This window comes from Tupaia chinensis, unplaced genomic scaffold, assembly GCF_000334495.1.
Source record: "Tupaia chinensis unplaced genomic scaffold, TupChi_1.0 Scaffold000368_1, whole genome shotgun sequence".
Classification (NCBI taxonomy): Eukaryota; Metazoa; Chordata; class Mammalia; order Scandentia; family Tupaiidae; genus Tupaia; species Tupaia belangeri.
In genome coordinates this window covers 1,068,363-1,091,369 of record NW_006159865.1, presented here as the reverse complement: position 1 = coordinate 1,091,369, position 23,007 = coordinate 1,068,363, and the positions used below count along the sequence as shown (strand labels likewise).

Here is a 23,007-nt window from a genome sequence, read left to right as displayed (position 1 = left end):
GCTTATGACCCAGCCCCTATTTGGATCAGTGGGCTGTTCAAAAAAAAAAAAAAAAAGGTAAAGATATTAAAGAAAACGGCTTCCTACCTCCATCGCCGAAATTTCCACAGCATAGATTGGGTCTATGCCTAAAAATGTCCTGGGGTCGGGAAGAACTTCATGGAATATATAGCAAATTGTTTGCAAAGATAGCCACAGAGATTCTTCCCATCCCCGTAAGTACGCCCCTTGCAATATGACTTAAGCACGTGTTCCTTCCAGAGGTAGAGACTATTTCCTTTCTCCCTGAACCTCGGGTGACCTCATGACTTACTGTCACCCACGGAATAAGCCAAAGGGACAGCTGGTGGCATGGTGGTTAAGGAGGCTGGATCCCACATGAACTGCATGGTTAGACCCAAACATGCTGGGCACGCCTTTGTGGGTGTGCCCAAAATCCCCAAAGGAAGAAACAGAGGAGAAAGGACTGCAGCTGGACCACAGCCGACTAGGGTGTGCGCTCTTCTTCTTCGTCTCTGTCTTCCTCTGGTGAGTGCATGTGTTCTCTAGCAAATTAAAAAAAGAAAAAAATAGGAAAAAAAAAAAAGGAAAGAAACCCAATACCTTTAGATGCACTTATATATTATATTGCTACTATGCGTTGTTCATACAGTAAATACAAAGTTCACATTTTTATTTTTTGATTAAAAACAGATGTAGGCTTTCTAAGTAGTATTGGTGTGGATCTTCTACTGATATACCATTGGTTGTAAAAATTACGGTATTTTTTGACCCAGTGAAAAGATAAAACATGCTAAAATGACATTCATCATTTTTCTTACTTCTGATCTCTTTTAAACCATCTGCTTCTCAAAGAAATCATATAATTTGCTAAATGTAAATCTAACCAGTGACACGACTCAACACATGCTTTCGCCTTTACCATACAAGCGTGAGAAGAGGCTGAAAGAAAACAGACTAGAAAGAAAACTAGTATATACAAATTTGCTAGTGAAAACAAAGAATCCAAATGGATACTGAGAATACTACTTTTCTTGAAAAACACATTTGATTTTCCTCTCGATTCTCTTCAGCAATGTTACATGGGACTTCCGAATTACGGTCATCTGACACTACCCTTCTAGAAAGTTGACCAGGGTACCCTTGCCACTCTTACGAACTCAAGTTTAGACCACTTCTTTATAAAAGAATAAAACCCGCCTCTTTCTGGAAAGTACACCAGAACTCTGGAGAGCAGGGTGGTCACAGCTTCACACAGTTCCTAACTCCTCACTGTGGCTACTACCGCTCTCTCTGACCTTCGACACTTTCCTAAATAGCTATGCTTATCCCTTCTATATTGTTACGTTTCATATATATGACAAAAATATGTATCACTTGTCCTTTGAAAACATTAGCTCTTCAGAAAGGCTACACGTTTTTTAAGTATCTTCTTGGGAAGCGCTATCTCACGTTAAGCAGTTTGACATTCCTAAGTAACAAGAAGTCCTTCCTTTTCATCCTTACCTCGAATTTTTCAGGAACATGCAGTTTAGGAGACGGAACTCCCACAAGGTAGTCGACTGTAACCATTATCACTATTGTGAGGAATACTGCGAAGTCACTGATTGTCGATCGCACCTAGGGCAAAGGAATCTGGTTAAGAGAAGTGCAGAAAAACTGTGTATCCTTTCTAAACAACTTCTATCCTTCACAGGTAAAATGTCACTACAAAGTAGGAATGTAGCTTTTAATTAGTGACAGTGCTACCAGTGACACAGACCTGTACCTAATTCTTTTCTGAAAGATAAGGTACGCATTGTACAATCAACCTACCATCTTCCATGGGAGAAGTATTTTCCTACTGTAAGTTCACACACGCAAGATACATATTTCTCTTATAATTTCTTTATAACTATGTAGCATAAAGTATAAATCTCAAACAATATACTGCTATTTGAAAATGTAAACCAAGGGGGACTAGCAGTTGGCGTAATGGCTATGTCACTGGACTCCCATGTGGTCGACTACAGTTCAAGTCCCAGACCCAATGGCTTAAACTCACACCGGGTGCATGTGTGTGCGTGCCCAAGATGCCAAGAGGAAAAAGGAGGAGAAGGGATTGTGATGTGGCCATCACCCGGGGTGGGGTCGGGGGGTGATTTTCCACTTTCTTTCTTTCTGGTGAGTGCATGCACCCTACAGCAAAAACCTCTCAAAAAAAAGAAAGAAAGAAAGAAAGAAAATGTAAACCAACAAGATAAGAACTAAACACATCAGTATGACCAGAATTCCCAAATGACATCCCAGTTACCTTCGTAGGGAAATAACGCTTGGTCTTAAATTGCTTGAGGAATGAAGACAGGAAAAACGTTGTGAAAAACAAGATGACACACCAAAAGAGCACGTCTGGGATATACGGTCCGTGAAGACTGCAAGCTGATCCCACAAATACGCCATGGAAGCTTTTACATTCCTGGGGGGAATGAAAAGAAGATTACCATGTATCCAGTAAGACAGTACTGAACTTCACTGACTAAACGCACAGCTGACTTGGAAGACACAGCGAGACTTTGTTTCACTTATTACAGAGTCAAGTATAAAATGAGATCGATTCATTGTGACATGCTCTCAGAGACCTTCTGATTCAAAAACTCTGAGTATCCTAATAACTGAAATACAGTATCTGAAATACAAGTTACTTCATATACACCTTTCCTTTCATTCTGCATTCCATCTACTGGCAGGCATAGAGACAACCATGAAAGGTCCGCTCTGCACTGTGGCTGGTTCACGATTTCATAATCTTCCCTTTACAAAATTTTAAAGAGTAGTTTCAAACAAAAGCAGCAGACAGAAAATTCCTACTGTGATCTTTTATGAATCTGAATAAGAGAAGCACGGTACTAAATTCAAATGAGCAATGAAAACAGGGTTTAGCTTTTCTGACTCTACTGAAGATAACGTGAGCAATACAGAGACTTTTAAAATATTTTCATGAACAAAATCAATAGTATACTAATAATCAGTAGAATAATGCAATTATAAAACTTCACTGATTTGGAACCAGCAGATGACATACTGGTTACATCACTGGGCTCCCACATGGCTGACCGCAGTTCAAGTCCTGGACCAGAGGCTTGAAACACACCAGGCACATGTGTGCAAAATCCAGAGAGGAAAATCGAGGAGAAGGGATTGTGGAGTGGTCATCCCCCCTGAGGAGTGATTTCTCTTTTTTGGTCTCTCTGGCGAGCACACACACCCTATGGCAAAATCTCTCTCTAAAAAAAAAAAGGAAAGAAAAATTAATGATTTGATTTCCCTTTTGGGGGAAAAAATAATGAAAATCAACCAGACATGATCAAAGCCATATGCCATTAATGTCCTTTTTTCCCCCCATCTTATATTTTAATAAATACAACTTTAACAACAAAAAAAATTTAAAGTTTCTTCTATTCATTTCAATTTTCATGTGCTGAACTAGTAAACCAAATTCATCCCATGAATCTTGGAAATAAACCTACAACTTCCAGGCAAACAAAGAAAACCACCCTAACATGGCCCTTTCAGGTATCATGAAACACACAGGGAAGACTTTCACCTATTATTATGACATCCTATCCACAATGAAACTAATTCTTTTCAACTAATCTCTATTATCCAGATCTGTTCCACAATGGAGATGACTTTTAAATATAAAATAGTAAAGCATGAATCTAAGTTGAGGACTGATTTATGCTACTTTATTTGGGACCAGCAGTTGGTGTAATGGCTATGTCACTGGACTCCCACGTAGTCGACCACGGTTCGCGTCCTGGACCCAGTGGCTTAAAACTCACACTGGGTACGTGTGCGTGCGTGCCCAAGGTCCCGAGAGGAGAATGGAGGAGAAGGGATTGCGGCATGGCCATCCCCCCTGGGGGGTGAGTCCTCACTTTCTGTCTCTGTCTCTCTCTTTCTGGCAAGCGTACACGCCCTAAAGCAGAAACCTCTCAAAAAAAAAAAAAAATATCAGCACTATACAGTAGAACTTTCTGTGATGGAAGTGTTACACATCTGTACTGTTCAACACGGAAGCTAACAGTTACATGAGGTCACTGAGTACTTGCAATGTGGCAAGTCAATTAAGAAACTCAACTTCTAAATGATTTAATTGTAATCGACATTTGGCTGACTGCTACTGTATCAGGCATCATAGCCTTAAAATAACCAACAGAACAAGGCCAGTAAGTGGTATGACAGTTACGGTGCTGGATTCCCACACACCCAAACATGGTTCAAGTCTCGGACCTGGAGACTTGAAAATCATGCAGGAGAGTGTGTGTGTGTGTGTGCGTGCGTGCCCAAAGTCCCAAGAAGAAAATGGAGGAGAAGGGATTGTGGTGTGGCCATTCCTTTGGATGGTGATTTCTCACTCCCCCTGCTCCCGGCCCTCCCCTCCCCACCTCTGGGGAGTACATGAATCCTTATGGCAAAAAACTAAAAAACAAAACAAACAAACAAAAAACAACTAACATTTCAGATTTCAAGTCCTAAAGCAAGGGACTAACTTCCACCAGCAGTGAAAAAGGAGTGACCTAAAGTAGCCTGTATGCAGAGCTCAGTGGACCTTAAGCTTCTGACTGCTGGCATCGCTTTCTCTCTTTATGCCTAATTCCCAACCTTAGGAGGGGCCAAAAGGAAAACTCTAGGGCTAGGGTACTTCCCACAGAGGACTGGACCTATCACAGTATTCAGTACCCCGAAGATGTTCATCACATCTTCTTGTCCTTTCTCTTTTCCCTTCTGATCTTGGTGCTCGAGTCAGAATGACAAGGCTGACTGGGACATTAGGATGTTCGTTCACACGGTGCCCCTGACCCGCCAGGTGAGCTCTGCACGAAGCAGGTGAACTGATAACAAAGAGAGTGCTGTACTCAAACCCCAGGATAAGTAACCAGTCCTAGTAACACTGCCTCTGAGTTGATCTAAAGGAGAATTAGAACCCAGAACTGCAGTCGCATCTTGGCAGTCAACGATAGTCCTCTTTAATCTCCCTGACCAGTTCCATTCTTGTCAGACTATACACTTTCTAGTGCATGAGACAGAGGAGAGCGTCAACTAGTACCTGGTCAGGACAACACTGCATTCTGAAAACGTACTGTCTATCCATCGACCAAGAAGAAAATGTAGGCCTAGTCAGCAAAAGCTACTGAACCAAGAAAATACCTATTTATATATCCTTTACTTCATAATATACTCACAGAAACAGTGAGATTTCCCCAGGAAATGGTGTGTGCTGTTTTATTCTCTTTCTTCCACAGCTGTAGCGTTTCATTGCTAGGGTTAGGGGGCTCAACACACACACATCTGAAAAATCAACAAGTCAATGTTTAAAGATCCTGTATTTCAGGTAACATTTTCCTGAACTCGTTACACAATGCAGTTGCTTTTGAGTTCTTCATTGTACCTCTTAACTTCCTTACTTTTCCCCCATGTTGTAAAGCATACTTGAAAGGGAAAATATATCAGCAAGAACAGGACAGAGTAAGGTTTGGATTATATAAATGAAATATAATCCAAATACCAATCGAATGTTTACTGCATAAAACTTGTTAGATATACCCCTTGGGGTGAAAGGAGATACTAGTTCTTTACAAATCCAAGAGACCCCACCCTGTGGGACAAGATGCCTCCCCACTAAATCGTACCTGGTCAAACACTGAGCACTTCCTGCTGCCTCTTCCCACCTCTCAAGATGTATAGATTCTCAATAGAAAGTATGCAACCATTAATTCTCTGTACTCTGACAAGCTCTACCAACTCACACTCACCCTTTAATGACCTGAAGGCTCATTCTTACATAAATAAATAAAACATGGTTTTTTTGTCAGGACAGGACTAGGAGAACAAGGAAGAGATCCAAGACCTTATTCCAGATGTGCTCCTCCCTGAGAACACTGGGCATACACCTGTCCATGATCCAGGCCAACTGGTACACGGGCTGATCACGGCATGAGGGTCTACTGGGGAGGCCCATCTCTCTGTCTTTTTCTCTCTCATGGAAGAGATAAATAAGCTTAACAAAGAGATGTAAAATACGTCATTAAAATAGAATATGAGCTTCCTTTTGGCCAGAACCGCCATCTTCCAGTAATTAACCAAAATGACGAACACAAAGGCAAAGAGGAGAGGCACCCGATATATGTTCTCTAGGCCTTTTAGAAAACATGGAGTTGTTCCTTTGGCGACATATATACGAATCTACAAGAAAGGTGATACTGTAGACATTAAGGGAATGGGTACTGTTCAAAAAGGAATGCCCCACAAATGTTACCATGGCAAAACTGGAAGAGTCTACAATGTTACCCAGCATGCTGTTGGCATTGTTGTGAACAAACAAGTTAAGGGCAAGATTCTTGGCAAGAATCAATGTGCGTATTGAGCATATTAAACATTCTAAGAGCAGAGATAGCTTCCTAAAACGTGTGAAGGAAAATGACAGAAAAAGAAAGAAGCCAAAGAGAAAGGTACCTGGATTCAACTAAAGCGCACCAGACTGCTCCACCCAGAGAAGCACACTTTGTGAGAACCAATGGAAAGGAGCCTGACCGACTGGAACCTATTCCCTATGAATTCATGGCATGATGGGTGTTAAAAATAAACTAATCTGTGGTCTATAAAAAAAAAAAAATAGAATATGAGATCCAATATAATGGCCTGAATCAAATATACGGTGGGTTAGCAATCGATCCAATTTAAGCTGGTCAAGCCAATTCAAACAGAAGCCTGGAAATGAATACATCTGCACGAGTTATTGCAGTGAACATAAACGGGCCGAGTTTGGTCAACTCCATTTGTGTCCACTTAGTGTCCTGGCAAAAATCTCATCTGAAACAAACACCTCACCTACCATACAGCTATTTGGATATTAGCTAGATGTACTGAGCAGCCCATGGCAAAAACAAACAAACAAACAAACAAATTCCATTTTCTTAGACTCTGACACCTCAGCAAAGGCACAGTTTCATATCAGAGGAAAACGAAAACACTTACGAGTAGCTGGTCAATTGATCTAAGTTGTTATGCATATTAAATGCATATAGTTCTCCCAGATGAAAGAGCTTCTCCAACGCTTCGTAGATGAATATGATGCAAATGAGAGCTGCAAACGCCTCTTCTGTGAACCGTGTAATATAACACACAAGGCTGCTCGCATCTGTTGCAACCAAAACAATGCACAAGAAAGAAGTCCACAGACCAATACTGGTTCTTAATGACAGATAGGAGAGGTGATAATCTCTGTTAAAAAGAAACATGCAGACATGATCAATGTGTGTATATAGATGGAGTAGTATTTGTACCTAAAATCTTAAAAAGCAATGAATTACAGAATGACAAAATGATGACCTTTTTCTGCTTCAACCGACCAGCTTATTAATAGACTTGTTACTATACTCATGAAGAGATTTACAGTAGCAATCTACTAGAAAATAAAAGGTGTGAAGGAAAATGACCAGAAAAAGAAAGAAGCCAAAGAGAAAGGTACCTGGGTTCAACTAAAGCGCCAGCCTGCTCCACCCAGAGAAGCACACTTTGTGAGAACCAATGGAAAGGAGCCTGAGCTACTGGAACCTATTCCCTATGAATTCATGGCATGATGGGTGTTAAAAATAAACTAATCTGTGGTCTATAAAAAAAAAAAAATAGAATATGAGATCCAATATAATGGCCTGAATCAAATATACGGTGGGTTAGCAATCGATCCAATTTAAGCTGGTCAAGCCAATTCAAACAGAAGCCTGGAAATGAATACATCTGCACGAGTTATTGCAGTGAACATAAACGGGCCGAGTTTGGTCAACTCCATTTGTGTCCACTTAGTGTCCTGGCAAAAATCTCATCTGAAACAAACACCTCACCTACCATACAGCTATTTGGATATTAGCTAGATGTACTGAGCAGCCCATGGCAAAAACAAACAAACAAACAAACAAATTCCATTTTCTTAGACTCTGACACCTCAGCAAAGGCACAGTTTCATATCAGAGGAAAACGAAAACACTTACGAGTAGCTGGTCAATTGATCTAAGTTGTTATGCATATTAAATGCATATAGTTCTCCCAGATGAAAGAGCTTCTCCAACGCTTCGTAGATGAATATGATGCAAATGAGAGCTGCAAACGCCTCTTCTGTGAACCGTGTAATATAACACACAAGGCTGCTCGCATCTGTTGCAACCAAAACAATGCACAAGAAAGAAGTCCACAGACCAATACTGGTTCTTAATGACAGATAGGAGAGGTGATAATCTCTGTTAAAAAGAAACATGCAGACATGATCAATGTGTGTATATAGATGGAGTAGTATTTGTACCTAAAATCTTAAAAAGCAATGAATTACAGAATGACAAAATGATGACCTTTTTCTGCTTCAACCGACCAGCTTATTAATAGACTTGTTACTATACTCATGAAGAGATTTACAGTAGCAATCTACTAGAAAATAAAAGTCACTAGTCTTCATTTTATAAATCAGTTATGAGGGGGCCAGCCAGGTATTGTGGTGGCTAAGGCAGCTGGATACCATATGGCCGAGTACACAGTTCAAATCCTAGATCCGGTGGCTTGGATTCGAACAGGTACATGCACATGCATGCCCAAAATCTTACCACCACAGGAACTTATTTCCTGTTTCACATTTCTAGTAAGAAATGACCTCCAGTGTCTATATTCAAGTCACTGGATTCTCTATCAGTCTGCCTAGGTAACATGCAAGAACAGAGTCAGAATCCACTTGTGTAGCATGTACAGAACCAGAACCACAGAGATCAATGAACTGTGTAATAGCATCCAGTTGTTTCTGGCTAAAGCATTCAACCGCACGTATGTCACGAAGAAACAGCACTGGTTATGCCAAACTCGAAGTCCATTAGTCACAGTCCCCGAAATTCATACTGTACCAGGGACGATCCTGCCAGTGAACCAATGCTTTGCTGTGACTGCTTTAATCCCCTCTGTTAGGACTGACTGGTGACGTTGGCTTTGACCTTTAAGAGCTTGCTTTCTTTCTTTTATTCTTTTTTTTTTTTTTTGGAGAGATTTTTACTATTGGGCACGTGTGCTTACCAGAAAGACAGAGAGAGACAGAGAGACAGAAAGCAAGAAATCACCCCCCAGGGGGATGGCCACACCACAATCCCTTCTCCTCCTTTCTCCTCTCAGGATCTTGGGCATGCATGCACACGCGCCTGGCGTGAATTTAAGCCACTAGGTCCGGGACTCAAACCCTGGTCGACTACATGGGAGTCCAGCGACATAGCCATTACGCTAACTGCTGGTCCCAAGAGTTCAGTCTTTCTAAACTTCATGTGAAAGATCGACATTATCATCTAACAAATAATTCAGATAAACACCATCTTACTGGTTTAAATTTGCCAGCACGAAGGATTTGTATTCCCCTCAAGGTATGTGCTTATCATGACTCAAATCCACTGAATTTACACTGAAGGGCAATCTTAGTTTCTTTACATCTAAGTCTTTACCGCAGGGATGGAGGGAGGGAACAGGGTAGGGCCCAAAATGTTACAAATAGGAATATTAATCAGATCGTCTTCTTCCGCTATAATGCTCTTAATCACAGCAAATAAACAATGCGTGACTGTACAAATATTTAAACATGTTTAATGAGTAGAGAATTATTAACTTACCTGCAGAATTTGAATAAAATTTTTTCAAACACTAGAACTGGACCTGTACTCCCCAGTATGGTTAGAGGTTGCCCAGCAAACAATGAATAGGCAATCCCAGTTAATGATGCTCCAAAAAGAGACTCTATTGCACTCTGTTTGAGGGGAAACAAAAATGAATACAGGCAATACATCTTAAGCATATTTCTAACCTACTATGAGACATGTAAGATATCTAAAAAAAAAATAAAAACACAAATTAAGTAGTTCTAAGTCTAAATACAATCTCGAATCTTAAACTTTAAATATGGAAAATGATAAATAAATTTGAAATACACAGAAAAATTTCTTTCACTTGACATACTAAAAGTGAACTTTTTATAATCATCCTTAACTCAGAACTCATACTGTGGAGAGTAAGGGGCAGAATAAACAGAAGAGACACACACACACACGGGGCTTTAATTTTACCTATAGATGTTTTATTTCTTACGTCTGTGATGATTATAAAAGGGCATACATTATTTTGAATACTTCTGTATGTCTGAAATATTACACTAAAAAAAATTTAAGTATTCTGCTACAAAAAGGATGTCTCAGATAGTAAATTAACATGTGACCCTATCTTTATCAAATTGACTCATAAAAAGCCATTTTCCAAATATTTTAAGGAAATGTATGAGCCAGCCAGTGGCATGGTGGTGAAGATGGCTCTTTCCCATATGGCCAACTACACGGTTTGAGTTCTGGACCTGGTGACTTAAAAAAATGCACCGAGTGCATCTGCGTGTGTACCCAAGATCCTTAGAGGAGAATGGAGGAGGGACTGAGGCGGGGCCAGCCCTCCTAATGGGTGCCTTCTCACTTTCCATCCCTCTTTCTCTCTGTCTCTCTGAGTGAGCACACGCACCCTTATAGTTAAAAAAAAAAGATAAAAGGAGAAAAGGAAAGAAATTTTTAAATGAGAAATTTTTAAATGAGAACTTGGACGCTAATTCTGGGCCACCACCCCAATACGTTCTAAACAACTACGTTAGCGGATGGTAAGGGGGGGACGAGACACTGGGCCAGTAGACAGAGGGGAGAGGTCGGAAAGGAGGGAAGAATAGTTATTTACAATTCACAAACGTCAAGACCAACTGGGATACATTATCAGGAAGGAAGGGCCCATGATAGTTTGGCAAAGGCAAGGAAAGGCAGCTCGGAGGAAACGACCCTCCTGAGGTGAGAGGCCACGCAGCAGCAGGCAGAGAGCAGGTGTCAAGAACCGAACTTGAGGCGGAAGACTGCTGACCACAGGGGTTGAGCCGTGGCCCTACCTCTGTCTTGTCAGGGCCTCCATTTTCTCAGTTTTACATGGCTGCCATGAGGGCTAGGAGAACTTATACAGTGTTTGTGGAAACGTCTAGAAGGACAGTGTCAGGCACGGAAGAATGCACTCAATAAATGACAGCAGTTCTCATCATCATCACAGCATCTTCCAAAGTCAAGACCCCGGAACAACGGTATGCAGAAAGTAGAATTAAATTTCAGAATACGAACAGGCTAAAATCAAACCCCCAGGCAAATCTGCCTTTTGGCAACGCAAAGGAGTGTCTATATTAATGGCGCGTTTGTTGATTGCATGGAATAAATTTGTTTTCTTGCTCGTGGGAAAACAAGCTTGTCTCAGAAGGCACAGCTAAGTCATCAGAAAAACCATAGTTTAATCAGAGTATGTATATGTAGGAACGACTTTAGATACAGCTTAAGTAAAAGGGGGAAAATGTCCCAATGACATAGACAGAAAGCAAAAACATGAGAACAAACGCTAGAGATGGCAAAATGAAGAGATACTGACGGAGGGCAGATGGGCGAGAATTAAAGTCCCTGCCCTTAGTCCTGGACTGAGAAAGTGGACAGGATCCTACAGAGACCTTCCCTCACCCACCGCAGCCGTCTGACTGCATTTCCTAGAAGCGAACCTGACCCTTAGCACATCCTACTCTTCCCTCTCATTTCTGAACTGTTTCTTTGCTCATTCTAATACTCCAGCTTCTTCCTAAAGAAATCACTGCCCGACTACCCGGCCTCCTCACCTTCCTCGCACACTCAGAAGATTCCAGTTTACCTACCAGAAGCCCCGGCCGTGACCTCCTGCACTCATGGGCACACACCTCTCACCTGCTCTGTCTGCTCCTCTGCTAAGTCACCAATGCTCCTTGCTAATCGTCCCACCGCCTCAAGCCTCCCATTTGGTTTTCACGAAATGACACCATCCTGATTCCTCGCCAGGGCTTTCGCTGCCGTCTGATTGGCTGGGTCATTTTCCGCCTCCATCTCCCCCTTCCTCCATCCCATACATCTGTGGAATCTCTTCCTTTTTCCATCTCCTCTCCCTGTAAATCATCTCCCTTTTAACCTTCTCTACTCTGTCTCAGTCCTCACTCGTAAAAGGAACTTTTCTCGATCTTTACATCCCCTCATCACTCTCAAAACTCTGAAACTTAACCTTTTAGGAACCCTGTTTCTACTTAAGTTCTAATAAATGGCCTGAAAACGAATACACCGTCTCCATGTCGTCTTCCATCGCGCTCCTCTCTCTGTCTCTAGGACTTGGGCTCTTACAGTGTGTCCTTTGTCACGCGCCGGTGAGGCGCGGCCCATCACACACTACGTATCCACGTGCTGGTTCATCTCTCTCACTCGGCCTAGGATCCTGGAGGACGGGAGCTACGCGCCCTCATCCCACCCGTGTATCCTCCTCCCACGCCTCACGCAGTCACATGCACATGGAGTGAAAAAGCAGGATGAGACGGTAGGCCGTGAGTGACAGTCCACGAGCAAAGAGACAGCACTTCCATGACAGTGACAGGTACAGCGCATTTCCCCAGGGAGCAGCGGAGGGACAGGAGCACCGTACAGCACACAGACCCACTTCAGATAGCATGTGCCTATGATGTCATGATTAAAGAGTAAGGTGTGATGAATCTAAATAATCAATAATCAATTGAGAGTGGAAAGAAAATTTCAGTTGTCTTATGTTCCGCTCATGAAATACTTTAATAGCACGATTATCATTATTTAATATTAACTATATTTTCTAACCTTTTAGCTGTTTTACAAAATTGTATTCTCCCAAGAGTAAATTAGGTATCATACACATAAGAATTACAAATTATCTCATTTAAATGTCATTAAAATAATTATAAACATGAAAAAAAATACCTTTCAAGATTTTACAAAGTACCACAGCTCATAACACAGTATTAACAAGGAGAAGATAAAAACTTTCATTTTTGTCATAGCAAAGAATGGATTCAGTTTTCAATTATATTTTCCAAATACAAGCTTTGGCGACTTCCACACAGATTTAATAACAACGAAATTACAGTAAACACTACTTCAAGAATCAATCATTTCCACAATTATTTTCTGCTCTTCCAAAGAGTCTAGTCTGGCCTCCCAGCCAGGGTGATGACTTAGTATTAATCACACACCTCTAACTACCCCTCTGACACCTTACAGGATAAAGTAGTCCCATCAATAAATTCCCTCCCCCACCATCCTCCCAGGTGCAATCCAATTTGTCCCACCCCTAACACAGCCCCCACCCAAAGACAATTCAAGTCTTTTACTCAATTTATAAAACCATTCATCCAGCAAACCAGTATAAAAAAAATTTTTTTTAATTACCTCAACTATGCATCTTCCCCTGTTCAAATGGCTTCCCCGGGTTTTCCATAGCAATTACCTTTGGGGGAAGTCTGCTTTGGGACAGGTTACTCATGCTGTGGGTAGACTCTCCGAATACAAGTACGAGTAGTGAGACAAATGCATACAGACACTTGCCTCTGAAGAGCTAAGAGCCTGGCCACTATCGATCTTTGTACTCACTATTCTGCCTTCTGTAGCTTCTCCAAGCAGCCCTCCAAAAGTGATTACGGGAGACATACAGGCACAGTATAGGAAAAGAATCGAGGCCAGGCACTGCAGGCTTAATGCATCCTTGAAGTCACTCAAGAAAAAAGGTGCTTTCCTTTTGATGTCAAGTATCAAACCACCAAAAAGCCTAAATAGGTGAGATGAAACTCGTCAAACTGTACACTAGAGGATTCTGGCTAGTTCAGACTCAAACTATGGGCTACACAAAACTGCTGGCACCTAGTGTTCTGTCAGCAAAAATTTAAATCCAATTTAAATCATGGTAGAACTTATAGACGATATACCCATTTCATCGAATCTACTAATGGTGGAGAAAAGCTAGACCTCATTAAGTTAAAAGAGACATAAACATCTGTATTTCATAGACGACATTCTGAAAAGACGGCAGGCAAATGCTTTTATATGAGTAAACTAATTTTGGACACAAATGTGCAAGGAAATGTATCTAACGGCCCGTTTATGGAGATGTGCATATATAACCCGATTAATTCTTCCCGACATTATAAATCTAACAGATAACTATCAGAAATACCAGGAAGGCAATTATAACCCAAATACCCTTTTACATGAATGTAGTATGCTGTACTGAGACGTAGACATTATTCATTTATTTTAATAACTTTTAAAATTAGTATTGCAATCATATAAATATTCCTGTCCAGAAAGAAAACCTTAAAAACGATGTCGGCATTAACTTATATACTATGTATGTAGTTGAGCCAATGTTAAGTTAGTTTAAAAAGCTTTAGTGACTAGATCATCTACACTTGCACAACAAAATACGTACCATCGCAACCTTTTTTGTAAATCACACTCTGGGAAACCTTTCAATAAAACCTAAGCTCCATGAGGGGCAGGGACTCATTCATTCGCTGCTACATCTGCAGTGTCCAGACACTATCACAGAGTAAGTACTCGGTAGACACAGGCGACTAAATCAGTAACTCAAGGACATTCCCTGTCTCGTAAGGAGAGAGAACCATCCAAATTCCAATTGCAGGAAAATAAATAAAACAACGAAGCTTTCGAATGCTTTGAATATTTCAAGCTTCACCGTTCTGATTTTTTTAAAAAATTAATATTGATATAAATCCTAAACATAAACTGACGTGTAGAAGAGGTTCTCCTATGAGTAATCTGACAGCAAGGAGAATCAGACTGCAATAAAAAAAAGATGGCACTGATAATCTGGAAAATCAATCTATTGGGTGTTCAGCAAAGTCAGGACACTTTTTCATGCTTTTCTGTGCAAAAATGTGCCATGACTTTCCTGATGACCCAATACATCAAGTCAATAACTGATTCCTTAACGGATGGCTTGTAACGGCTGTCAGGCAAGTGTGAGATGAGCCTTGACCTTCTCCGTGACTAACCCATCTCTGTTTGAAGAGTAAAGGAATCGTAGCCATAATGGTAGCCCAGCACTGGTGAAATTGTGATGGAATCTTATTCTGTATTATAGACAGAGACTAGTAGATTTCATTAGTCAATGAAATAACTGTGAATTTAAGTTCCCCTAAGTCTGGATTCAGCATGTTGGTTGTTCTTTATTTTTCTTGTATATAGTACCTGTTAGGTACATCATCAAAATCTGTCCGTGTATCTGTACAGGACACGTTGGGGTCTTAAACAAATTTAGTTCCATACTGACCACAGGTGGACAATAAGGTATTAATAGTCACATGCTTTTTTATAGTATGAAAACACTGTAGCATTTGTCTATGACAAAATATTTTAAGGCAATGTTTGTACCTGGCAATATTTCTAGACTTTATTCCAAAAGTTAACTTTTTAAACAAATTTTCTAATTAGATTTCCAGAAATTGTTACCATGTTTCAATCATGACGGTTCATCTACTTTTGCATTATCTCACTATGCAATGCTTATTTAAGAGTTTTAAATCTACACACACATATTCCAAAAATAAACAAAAAAAAAATCTTAATTCCTCTCTTATTCCCACAATTGTCTACCTTGATAAGGAGAATTGTAACAGGACTCTACTTTCAAAACCTTCTGTGTAGGCAATAGAACCTATACACAATAAAACAGCCATGTTCTGAACATGCCATCCATTATTTTCATTTTAAACTAAAGCTTAGAATACACTAGAGTAAAGTTATTTTTAAATGCATATACATTTTCCTTAACATCATATACCTTTGCAAAAATGCACATTTTTTTAAAAATATGAATAAAAATACTACACGAGATGAGATTCCAAATCCTTGGGAAGAAAAAGGGTGTTTCTGCCTTTTTTGTCAAGCCGACCCCCCTCCCCACAAAAATCTCAGTACTTGTACCCACCTTCCGGTCCTCTGTAGTTCAGGCCCTGCATGATGAGAGGCCTCTTTAAAAGTCTCACCCGAAGTGGGAGCAGATCCATTGGGAAACACAGGAATTTTTCTCTTTTCCTGAATTTCACAAAAACACATTTTTAGAATCTGATTTTGAGAAAATTGGGATGGCATTTTCAATTACTAAGAACATTGGCACTCATACTAATTATACATCTAATACATGCTTCTAGAAATAAACATGCTTTTTAAATAAACTGTACTTTATAATCTAATGTCTGCTTCCATTAGTATTTTAAACATTAATTATCATTAACTTTGCATTTTGTATTTTAACATCAATCTACTATAAAACATTCATGTACACCATACCAAATCACCATTCAGCAATAGTTATGAACATAAAAATCCCCCAATAAGACATCTCTCCCATCTCCTTGAGAACACCAGATGTGTACACGCATGTGTATATATACATATACACACAGAGCAATATGTATGTATGTGTGTATATATGTATATGCACGCATATATATATATACACCTAAGTATATACACGTATATATACACATATATATGTATATACATATATACACACACACACACACACACACAGAATGTGACCTGCTGATAGGAAAGAGTAAAAAATAAAGAGTACGTTATATGTTCATATTTCCATGCACTGAATAAAAACTAGGAGAATTAAAAAAAAAAAGTCTATCGAGTTGTCAGGAAAGTCACGATGCATTCTCCGTAGACAAACACTGTGACGTCCCGAAGACCCAGTATTAACAAGTGGTCACTCGGAGGAGGTGGATACAGAGGTAAGAGGATGAAGAGGACAGACGGCAGTGGAACTTCTCTAAGGATACTTCTTTACATAGTTTTGATTTTTGAACCATAAAAATGCATAACCATTTCAAAAATTGTTTCAAAACCTGTTTAAAAAAAAAAAAAAAACCTCACAGAAGAGTTCTCTGGACTCTTACCTGAGAAGGAACACTTTTGGGTGGTTCTATACGTATGGAAGGATCCCATTCTCCTGGAGGTAGGACAGTTACTTGATCTAAAAATTCATCAATTCCAGATAAGAGGTCATTCCTATCTTTTGCTTTATAAGCTACATCATGAAATATCTAAAGAAACAAAAGTTGTTGAGAAAAAGAATTGTAAAGTTTGAAAAAAATCTACACATAGTAAGTCTACCTTAGAGATCATAAATACGTTGACAATAAAGCTAAGTACTTCAACTCCTACCCTAGGTCATAAGATCACCCACTCTAAATATTACCAGATGAATTAATGATACCAGACAATGGGGGCCAGATAGCAGCACAGCACTAAAGCCATGCTCTGCAATGCTGGGCCCTGAGATTGTGCCCCAAGGTCTCCCCACTCATGATGGGCATGGGCATGGCCATCATCCTGGCTGGCCGATGCTGGCAGTGGATGTAGGCTGAAAACTCTGTCGAGAGGGGTGTCTATATCTCTCTCTCTCTCATGGAAGAAATAAATAAACGGAAGAGAAGGCAGGGAAGAAAGAAGGGAGAGGTAGAGAGGGAGAAAAGAGAAGAAAGAGAGGAAGAAAAGAAAAGATAAGAAAGAAGAGAAAGAAAAAGAGAGAGAGAGAGAGAGAGAAGAGAAGGAAAGAAAGGAAGAGAGAAAGAAAGAAAATAGTGAGTGCCCTATTAAGGCAGGATATTTTAAATGAGGAAACTTTTGCAGAGGAAATTCTTCAGCTAGCCTTCTATACCTGCAGGTCCCACATCCAGAGATTCGGCCAGCTGTGGGTCAAAACCGCTACACCATGCTGACATGTACATGCAGTCGGCCTCCATGGGCGTGTCTATAGTGAACACGGACTTTTTCTTGTCACTGGTCCCTAAACAATACTGTATAGTAACTATTTACGCGGTATTACATTTTATTAACTATGATATGTAATCCAAACATGATTTTAAAAGTCTATGGAAGAATGTGCAGAGCTTAAGTGCAAATGCTAGTCTATACAAAGGACTTCAATATCTGCGAATTTTTACAGAAGGTCCTGGAACCAATCCTCTGAGGACACTAAAGAACCAATAAACTGATTATAAATTAAGTACTATAGTGTGTCACTCAAGTTCTATGACATTTAAATGTCATTTATTTCATGGAAATAACCATGGATATACAAAAAATTTTACTTAAGCAATTTATTTAATGACAGATATTTACTGGTTACTTACTTTTTTCTAGGCCCAATTGTAAGCATTGTAAATAATGCAATGGAAACAGATAAGACGAAGTCCCTACACTCAAGAACCTTTTTCTTGAGGGAGAAAGACAGTGAAACAAACAAACAAAAGTGTGTAATTGCTAATTGCAGGTGATTAAAAATGCTCTAGTAAGAACCAAGCAAGGGACTGGGAACAGCAGATGGCGTCATGTTTACGTCATAGTTGGCTATGGTTCGAGTCCCAGACCTAGCAGATTAAAACTCGAGTTGGGCAGGCCCAGCAGATGGCCTTGCTGGACTCCCACATTGTCAACCACAGTTCGAGCCCCAGACCTAGCAGCTTAAAACTCACTCCCAGTGCCCAAAATCCCCAGAGGAGAATGGAGAAGGGATTGCAGTGTGACCATCCTCCCTGGGCGGTGATTTCTTGCTTTCTGTCTCTCTGTCTCTCCCTCCACCCTCCGTGGTGCTCATGCATATGCCCTCTGGCATCAACTAAGCAGGAAAGGAAACAGACAGGGAAGAACAGGGGAACCCAGGAAGTCTCTTAGAAAGGCACTGTTATAGGAGGGATAGAAACAAAACCCTGCAAGGGGAGGTTGGTTAGGGTGAGGCTGGGAAACAAGTCCTGGGGCAGAGGCAACAGTGAATGCTCTAGAGCAGAAATGCAGCGTAACACATCCGAGAAACGAAAGAAGCTACCACAGCCACAGCAATGCGGAAGACGAAGGCTGAGCAGATTTAGGGTGCTGGCTTTGCCAAGTGTGCCAAGGCCAGCCGAGACGACCTCTTAAGACAACAGTAAAAATCTTAAATTCGAACCTAATCATGTGATAGGAAGCCACTGATACTTTTCAATCAAGGAATGGTACGTTTATATACTACTGGACTGTAAAGAAAAAAATGAAGATAAAGACCCATAAATGTCACTTGAACAGCCAAAGAAATGAAGATAAAAGACTCTAAGCCAAAGAAATGGCAGTGGAGATTGAAAAGATAAGACAGATTAAACACGAAACGCATTGAAGAGGCAATAAATACCGACAGAATGTGGTGACTGGCTGAGACAGAATAGAAAAAGAAGGCCGGGTTTAGGTAGGTGGGCTTTCAAATACCCTAGGGACACACAACAGAGATGCCTAGCAAGCACGCATTATAAATGTCCCTACCACAGAGACGGGTCCTAATCAATATGTCAGCCACCGTCAGAGACAAAGTCCCAAATGGGAGAGATTTATAAAGAAAAAGTTCTGAGGGAAACCAAAAGAAATGACATCCTGAAAGCTAGGATGAAAAAAAAAAAAAAATCCTCAAATTTTAAAGAAAGTATTCAATAATTCCAAAAGTTAAAACAAAGAAAGAAAAATTAAAAAGCACCCACTGATCCTGACAAAAAAAGATCTTGAAGACCTTACCAGAGGTAAAGAGTTGAAGAATAAATAGAAGAGAAAATAGTACCGACAGCAAGGGCAATTTTTCAAGCTTCGCGATGGAAGGAGAACGATGTAATTTAATATACGTTAGATAGTTCGTCATCGGTGTCTACTTCAGAGGGATTTCGGACAGCTGCGATTACCTCATCTGTCATGAGAGTGGCTATTGACCTCCCAATTTCGTGGTATTGCGGTGCCTTGCCTGCTGGACCCAACAACAGAAACAAAAACCTAAGGAAACATTAAAACACACAGGTTTAAAAATGAGCGACATACACAAATCTAAGCAACAACTAAAAAAAAGAAAAATTCAAATGTCACCAGAGACACAACCCCCAGACCTCTTTTCCATGCCTTCACACCAATTACTGAGAAAGGATGACATTACTCCGATCAAACCAGATCACAACACTAAGAAAGGCATTCATAGCTAACTTCCTACCCAGTTACCACTTCGTATCTTCTGTAGGTCAGATTAAAACCTTAAATACTTCACATTAAAAGAACCCATCGGGGCTAGCAGGTGGCACAGTAGTTGAGGCACTAGACCGCACTTCAAGTCCCGTACCTGGCCGCTTGCTTTCTTGTTTTCCCTTGGTCTCTCTCTAGTGAGTGCGTGTAAAAAAAATAATAATAGCAATCATAATAATAATAAATTAAATTAAATAAATAAAAAAATCCTAAGAAGAAGAAAAAAAAGGGCCCCATCTTCTGGACCACTGGACCAGCCAGTTGCATGGAGGTTAAGGTGCTAGACTCCCTCATGGCCAACTGCATGGTTCTAGTCCCACAGTTGGCAGCCTGAAAAACACCCCAGGCACATGCACGTGCATGCCCAAAACCCTAGAGGACAATGGAGAAGGAATTGCAGTGTGGCTATTACTTCTGGGGATGCTTTCTCACTTTCTCTTCTCTCTCTCTCCCCTGCCCCAACAGTTGTGTGTCCCTAGAGCATACATACCAAATAGAAAAAAAAAAAAAAAATTTTTTTTAAGAAGTCTCATCTTCTATACATATTTTGATTAGGACAAACAAACTAATCTGATCTGTACTGACAAAGTTAACAAGTACAGTACAAAAAGTGAGTAACAATCCTGTTAAATACTTACAAGTGAGGTTTGCCAAATAAAAGTTAAGCGCATCTAAAAATCCAAGACCCTTGGGAACCAGCAGTTAGCGTAATGGCTATGTCGCTGGACTCCCACGTAGTGGACCACGCTTTGCGTCCCGGACCCGGTGGCTTAAAACTCACGCCGGGCACGTGTGCGTGCGTGCCCAAGATCCCGAGAGGAGAATAGAGGAGAAGGGACTGCGGTATGACCATCCCCCCGGGGGGTGATTTCTCACTTTCTGTCTCTATATCTCTCTCTGTGTGGCGAGCACACGCGCCCTATAGCAAAAAACCTCTCAAAAAAAAAAAAAAATCCAAGATCCTTAATATTATAATTCTGAATAAAAACTCTAAGGTAACCATAGGGTATTAGCCAACAAATCCCTTGGGAAAGATAAAGAATTTGTATTTACAACTCCAAATTTAACATCGAACCTCAAAGTGTTCTAGTAGCTCAATAAAAATTACTTTAAGTTTCTACTTGGTTATATCCTTGTCAACAGTAAAATATTAATATCCATACTTACTCAAATCGCAAGTATTTATCCTACTACTTTATGAGAATTTACATATGAATCCTTGGAATTGTTTTCCCACTTACCTTAACACTGCCATCACTAATGCAACAAACTGAGTAAAGCAAATTAAAAGTACTTTTCCATCAAGCATCTATTAATTCTCCGTATTTACTTAGATGAAAATAGTAGAAAAATGTTTTCAAAAATCCTTTCAATTATAATTAAGTTTCCACAGTCAATAGTCAACAAACTGATTAGCCTTCATAATACAACTTGCTAATCGGGCTTGCTAAATAACTCTAATTTAATTGTACATATAATATAGATTAAACAGAACATTTTGGCCAAGCCAGAATCAAGCACGTGCCTAATTCAAATGCACTATTACATGTAACCAACCCTATGAAGTATGAGCCTCACTTTATAGAGGAAACTTAGAAAACTAAGTCAGGGCAGCCAGCGGGTAGTGTGGTGGCTGAAGCACTGGACTCTCATATGGCTGACTGTGGTTCAAGTCCCTGATATGGTGGCTTGGTTTCTCACTCACTACCCCTCACTCACTGTCTTGCTCTGGTCAAGTTAATAATAATAACAATGGATAAAATTAAATAAAATAATTTAAAAAGAAAGAAAACTAAGTCAGGCTAACAATAGTCCATGCAAGTGGCAAAGAAACTTCAGTGTCTGCACAGAATATTAGATAACACATCTAAAATGATGGACCGATTTTTAAACCAAAGCTCCTAGAAGATAACAAACTTCTTATAAAGGTTCAAAGTATTTTTTTAAAGAATGATGTGTATTTTATTTTACAATTCCAGAAAGAAAGATACATTTCACACTCTAATACCAAAGCATTTGGTAAAATGACTTCAAGTTAACAATTACAATGAGCTTTGATCAGGTAAAACAACATGCATGTGTGTTCAGAGGACAAAAACCAGGTTCTGAGCATGCTGAAAGAATGTTCCTTGGAACTACGTCTTTACCTCGTAGGCACAGGGACCTCAGTCAACCCTGAGAGGAGGACGGCGGGGGCCAGTCGCACAAATGCAATTATAGGCCTTTCCAGAAAGTCTACTTCTCCCACCAGAACATTGGAGGCCTCGGCGCCCGTAGGGATTTTTCTCATGAAATTCATGTCGACCTATTGATAAAGCAGTAACAGTTAAAAATCAAGTTTACGTGGTATTTAAGAGACTAGTTAAAGAAAAATAAGAACAAAAATGCCACTGAAGACTATTTGTTAATCAAAACTCAGAATCGAATGATATACAAATGCCCAATTTTTCACAAATATAAGGAATGGTGTAGACAAATACAAAAGGGCAAGCAAAACACATTCATCAGTGCTACTGTTTTTAACTGTCACCATCTTTACTCCTTCAGAGATCTACATTATCAAACGTACAAACTCGAGAACATTTTCAATGAATAGCGCTATTCATCAAAAACTAGTAAGGACAAATATATAGTTCACAAACTAGCAATGGTTCATGAAATTATACACAGTGCTCTAAGTATTCATAGAATCATTTTCTAATGTGGAATGCTAGAGATAAAATATCCCCTTTATATTTTATTTTTTATAAGTCCCCTTTTTAAAAAAAAAGTACTCTGGGAATACCCCAGTATTTTAATTAGGTAGGAAAAAAATCATTGCTATTTGTCTTTAAAACTAAAATCAATAGCCCTTACTGGTATAGAGAGACGATAATGCTGTAATAATGAAATTTAGTTGTCTGTGTATAATTACAAGGGAAAGGTTACAAACATGGTACCAAACTATGTGAATTTCTTCGGTTAAATGCAGTTTCACACAAGCCACTAAACAACCACTTACAGGGCTAGCTAT

At 39.9% G+C, this 23,007-nt stretch overlaps 1 protein-coding gene across 4 annotated transcripts in view; it reads right to left on the bottom strand.

Annotated features, from left to right (window-relative positions):
- Positions 1-23,007, bottom strand: part of SLC4A7 (solute carrier family 4 member 7) — a 67,706-nt gene that overhangs the window by 18,753 nt on the left and 25,946 nt on the right. For all 4 annotated transcript variants that reach the window (XM_006153308.2, XM_006153309.2, XM_027773761.1 and 1 more), the window contains 10 exons: positions 22,142-22,299; positions 19,667-19,754; positions 16,862-17,008; positions 15,883-15,989; positions 13,527-13,701; positions 9,672-9,805; positions 8,031-8,276; positions 5,226-5,331; positions 2,294-2,455; positions 1,507-1,620 (listed from right to left, as the gene is read on the bottom strand). In XM_006153308.2, the coding sequence (XP_006153370.1) occupies positions 1,507-1,620; positions 2,294-2,455; positions 5,226-5,331; positions 8,031-8,276; positions 9,672-9,805; positions 13,527-13,701; positions 15,883-15,989; positions 16,862-17,008; positions 19,667-19,754; positions 22,142-22,299 (1,437 nt within the window). The remainder of the gene's footprint in view (positions 1-1,506; positions 1,621-2,293; positions 2,456-5,225; positions 5,332-8,030; positions 8,277-9,671; positions 9,806-13,526; positions 13,702-15,882; positions 15,990-16,861; positions 17,009-19,666; positions 19,755-22,141; positions 22,300-23,007) is intronic.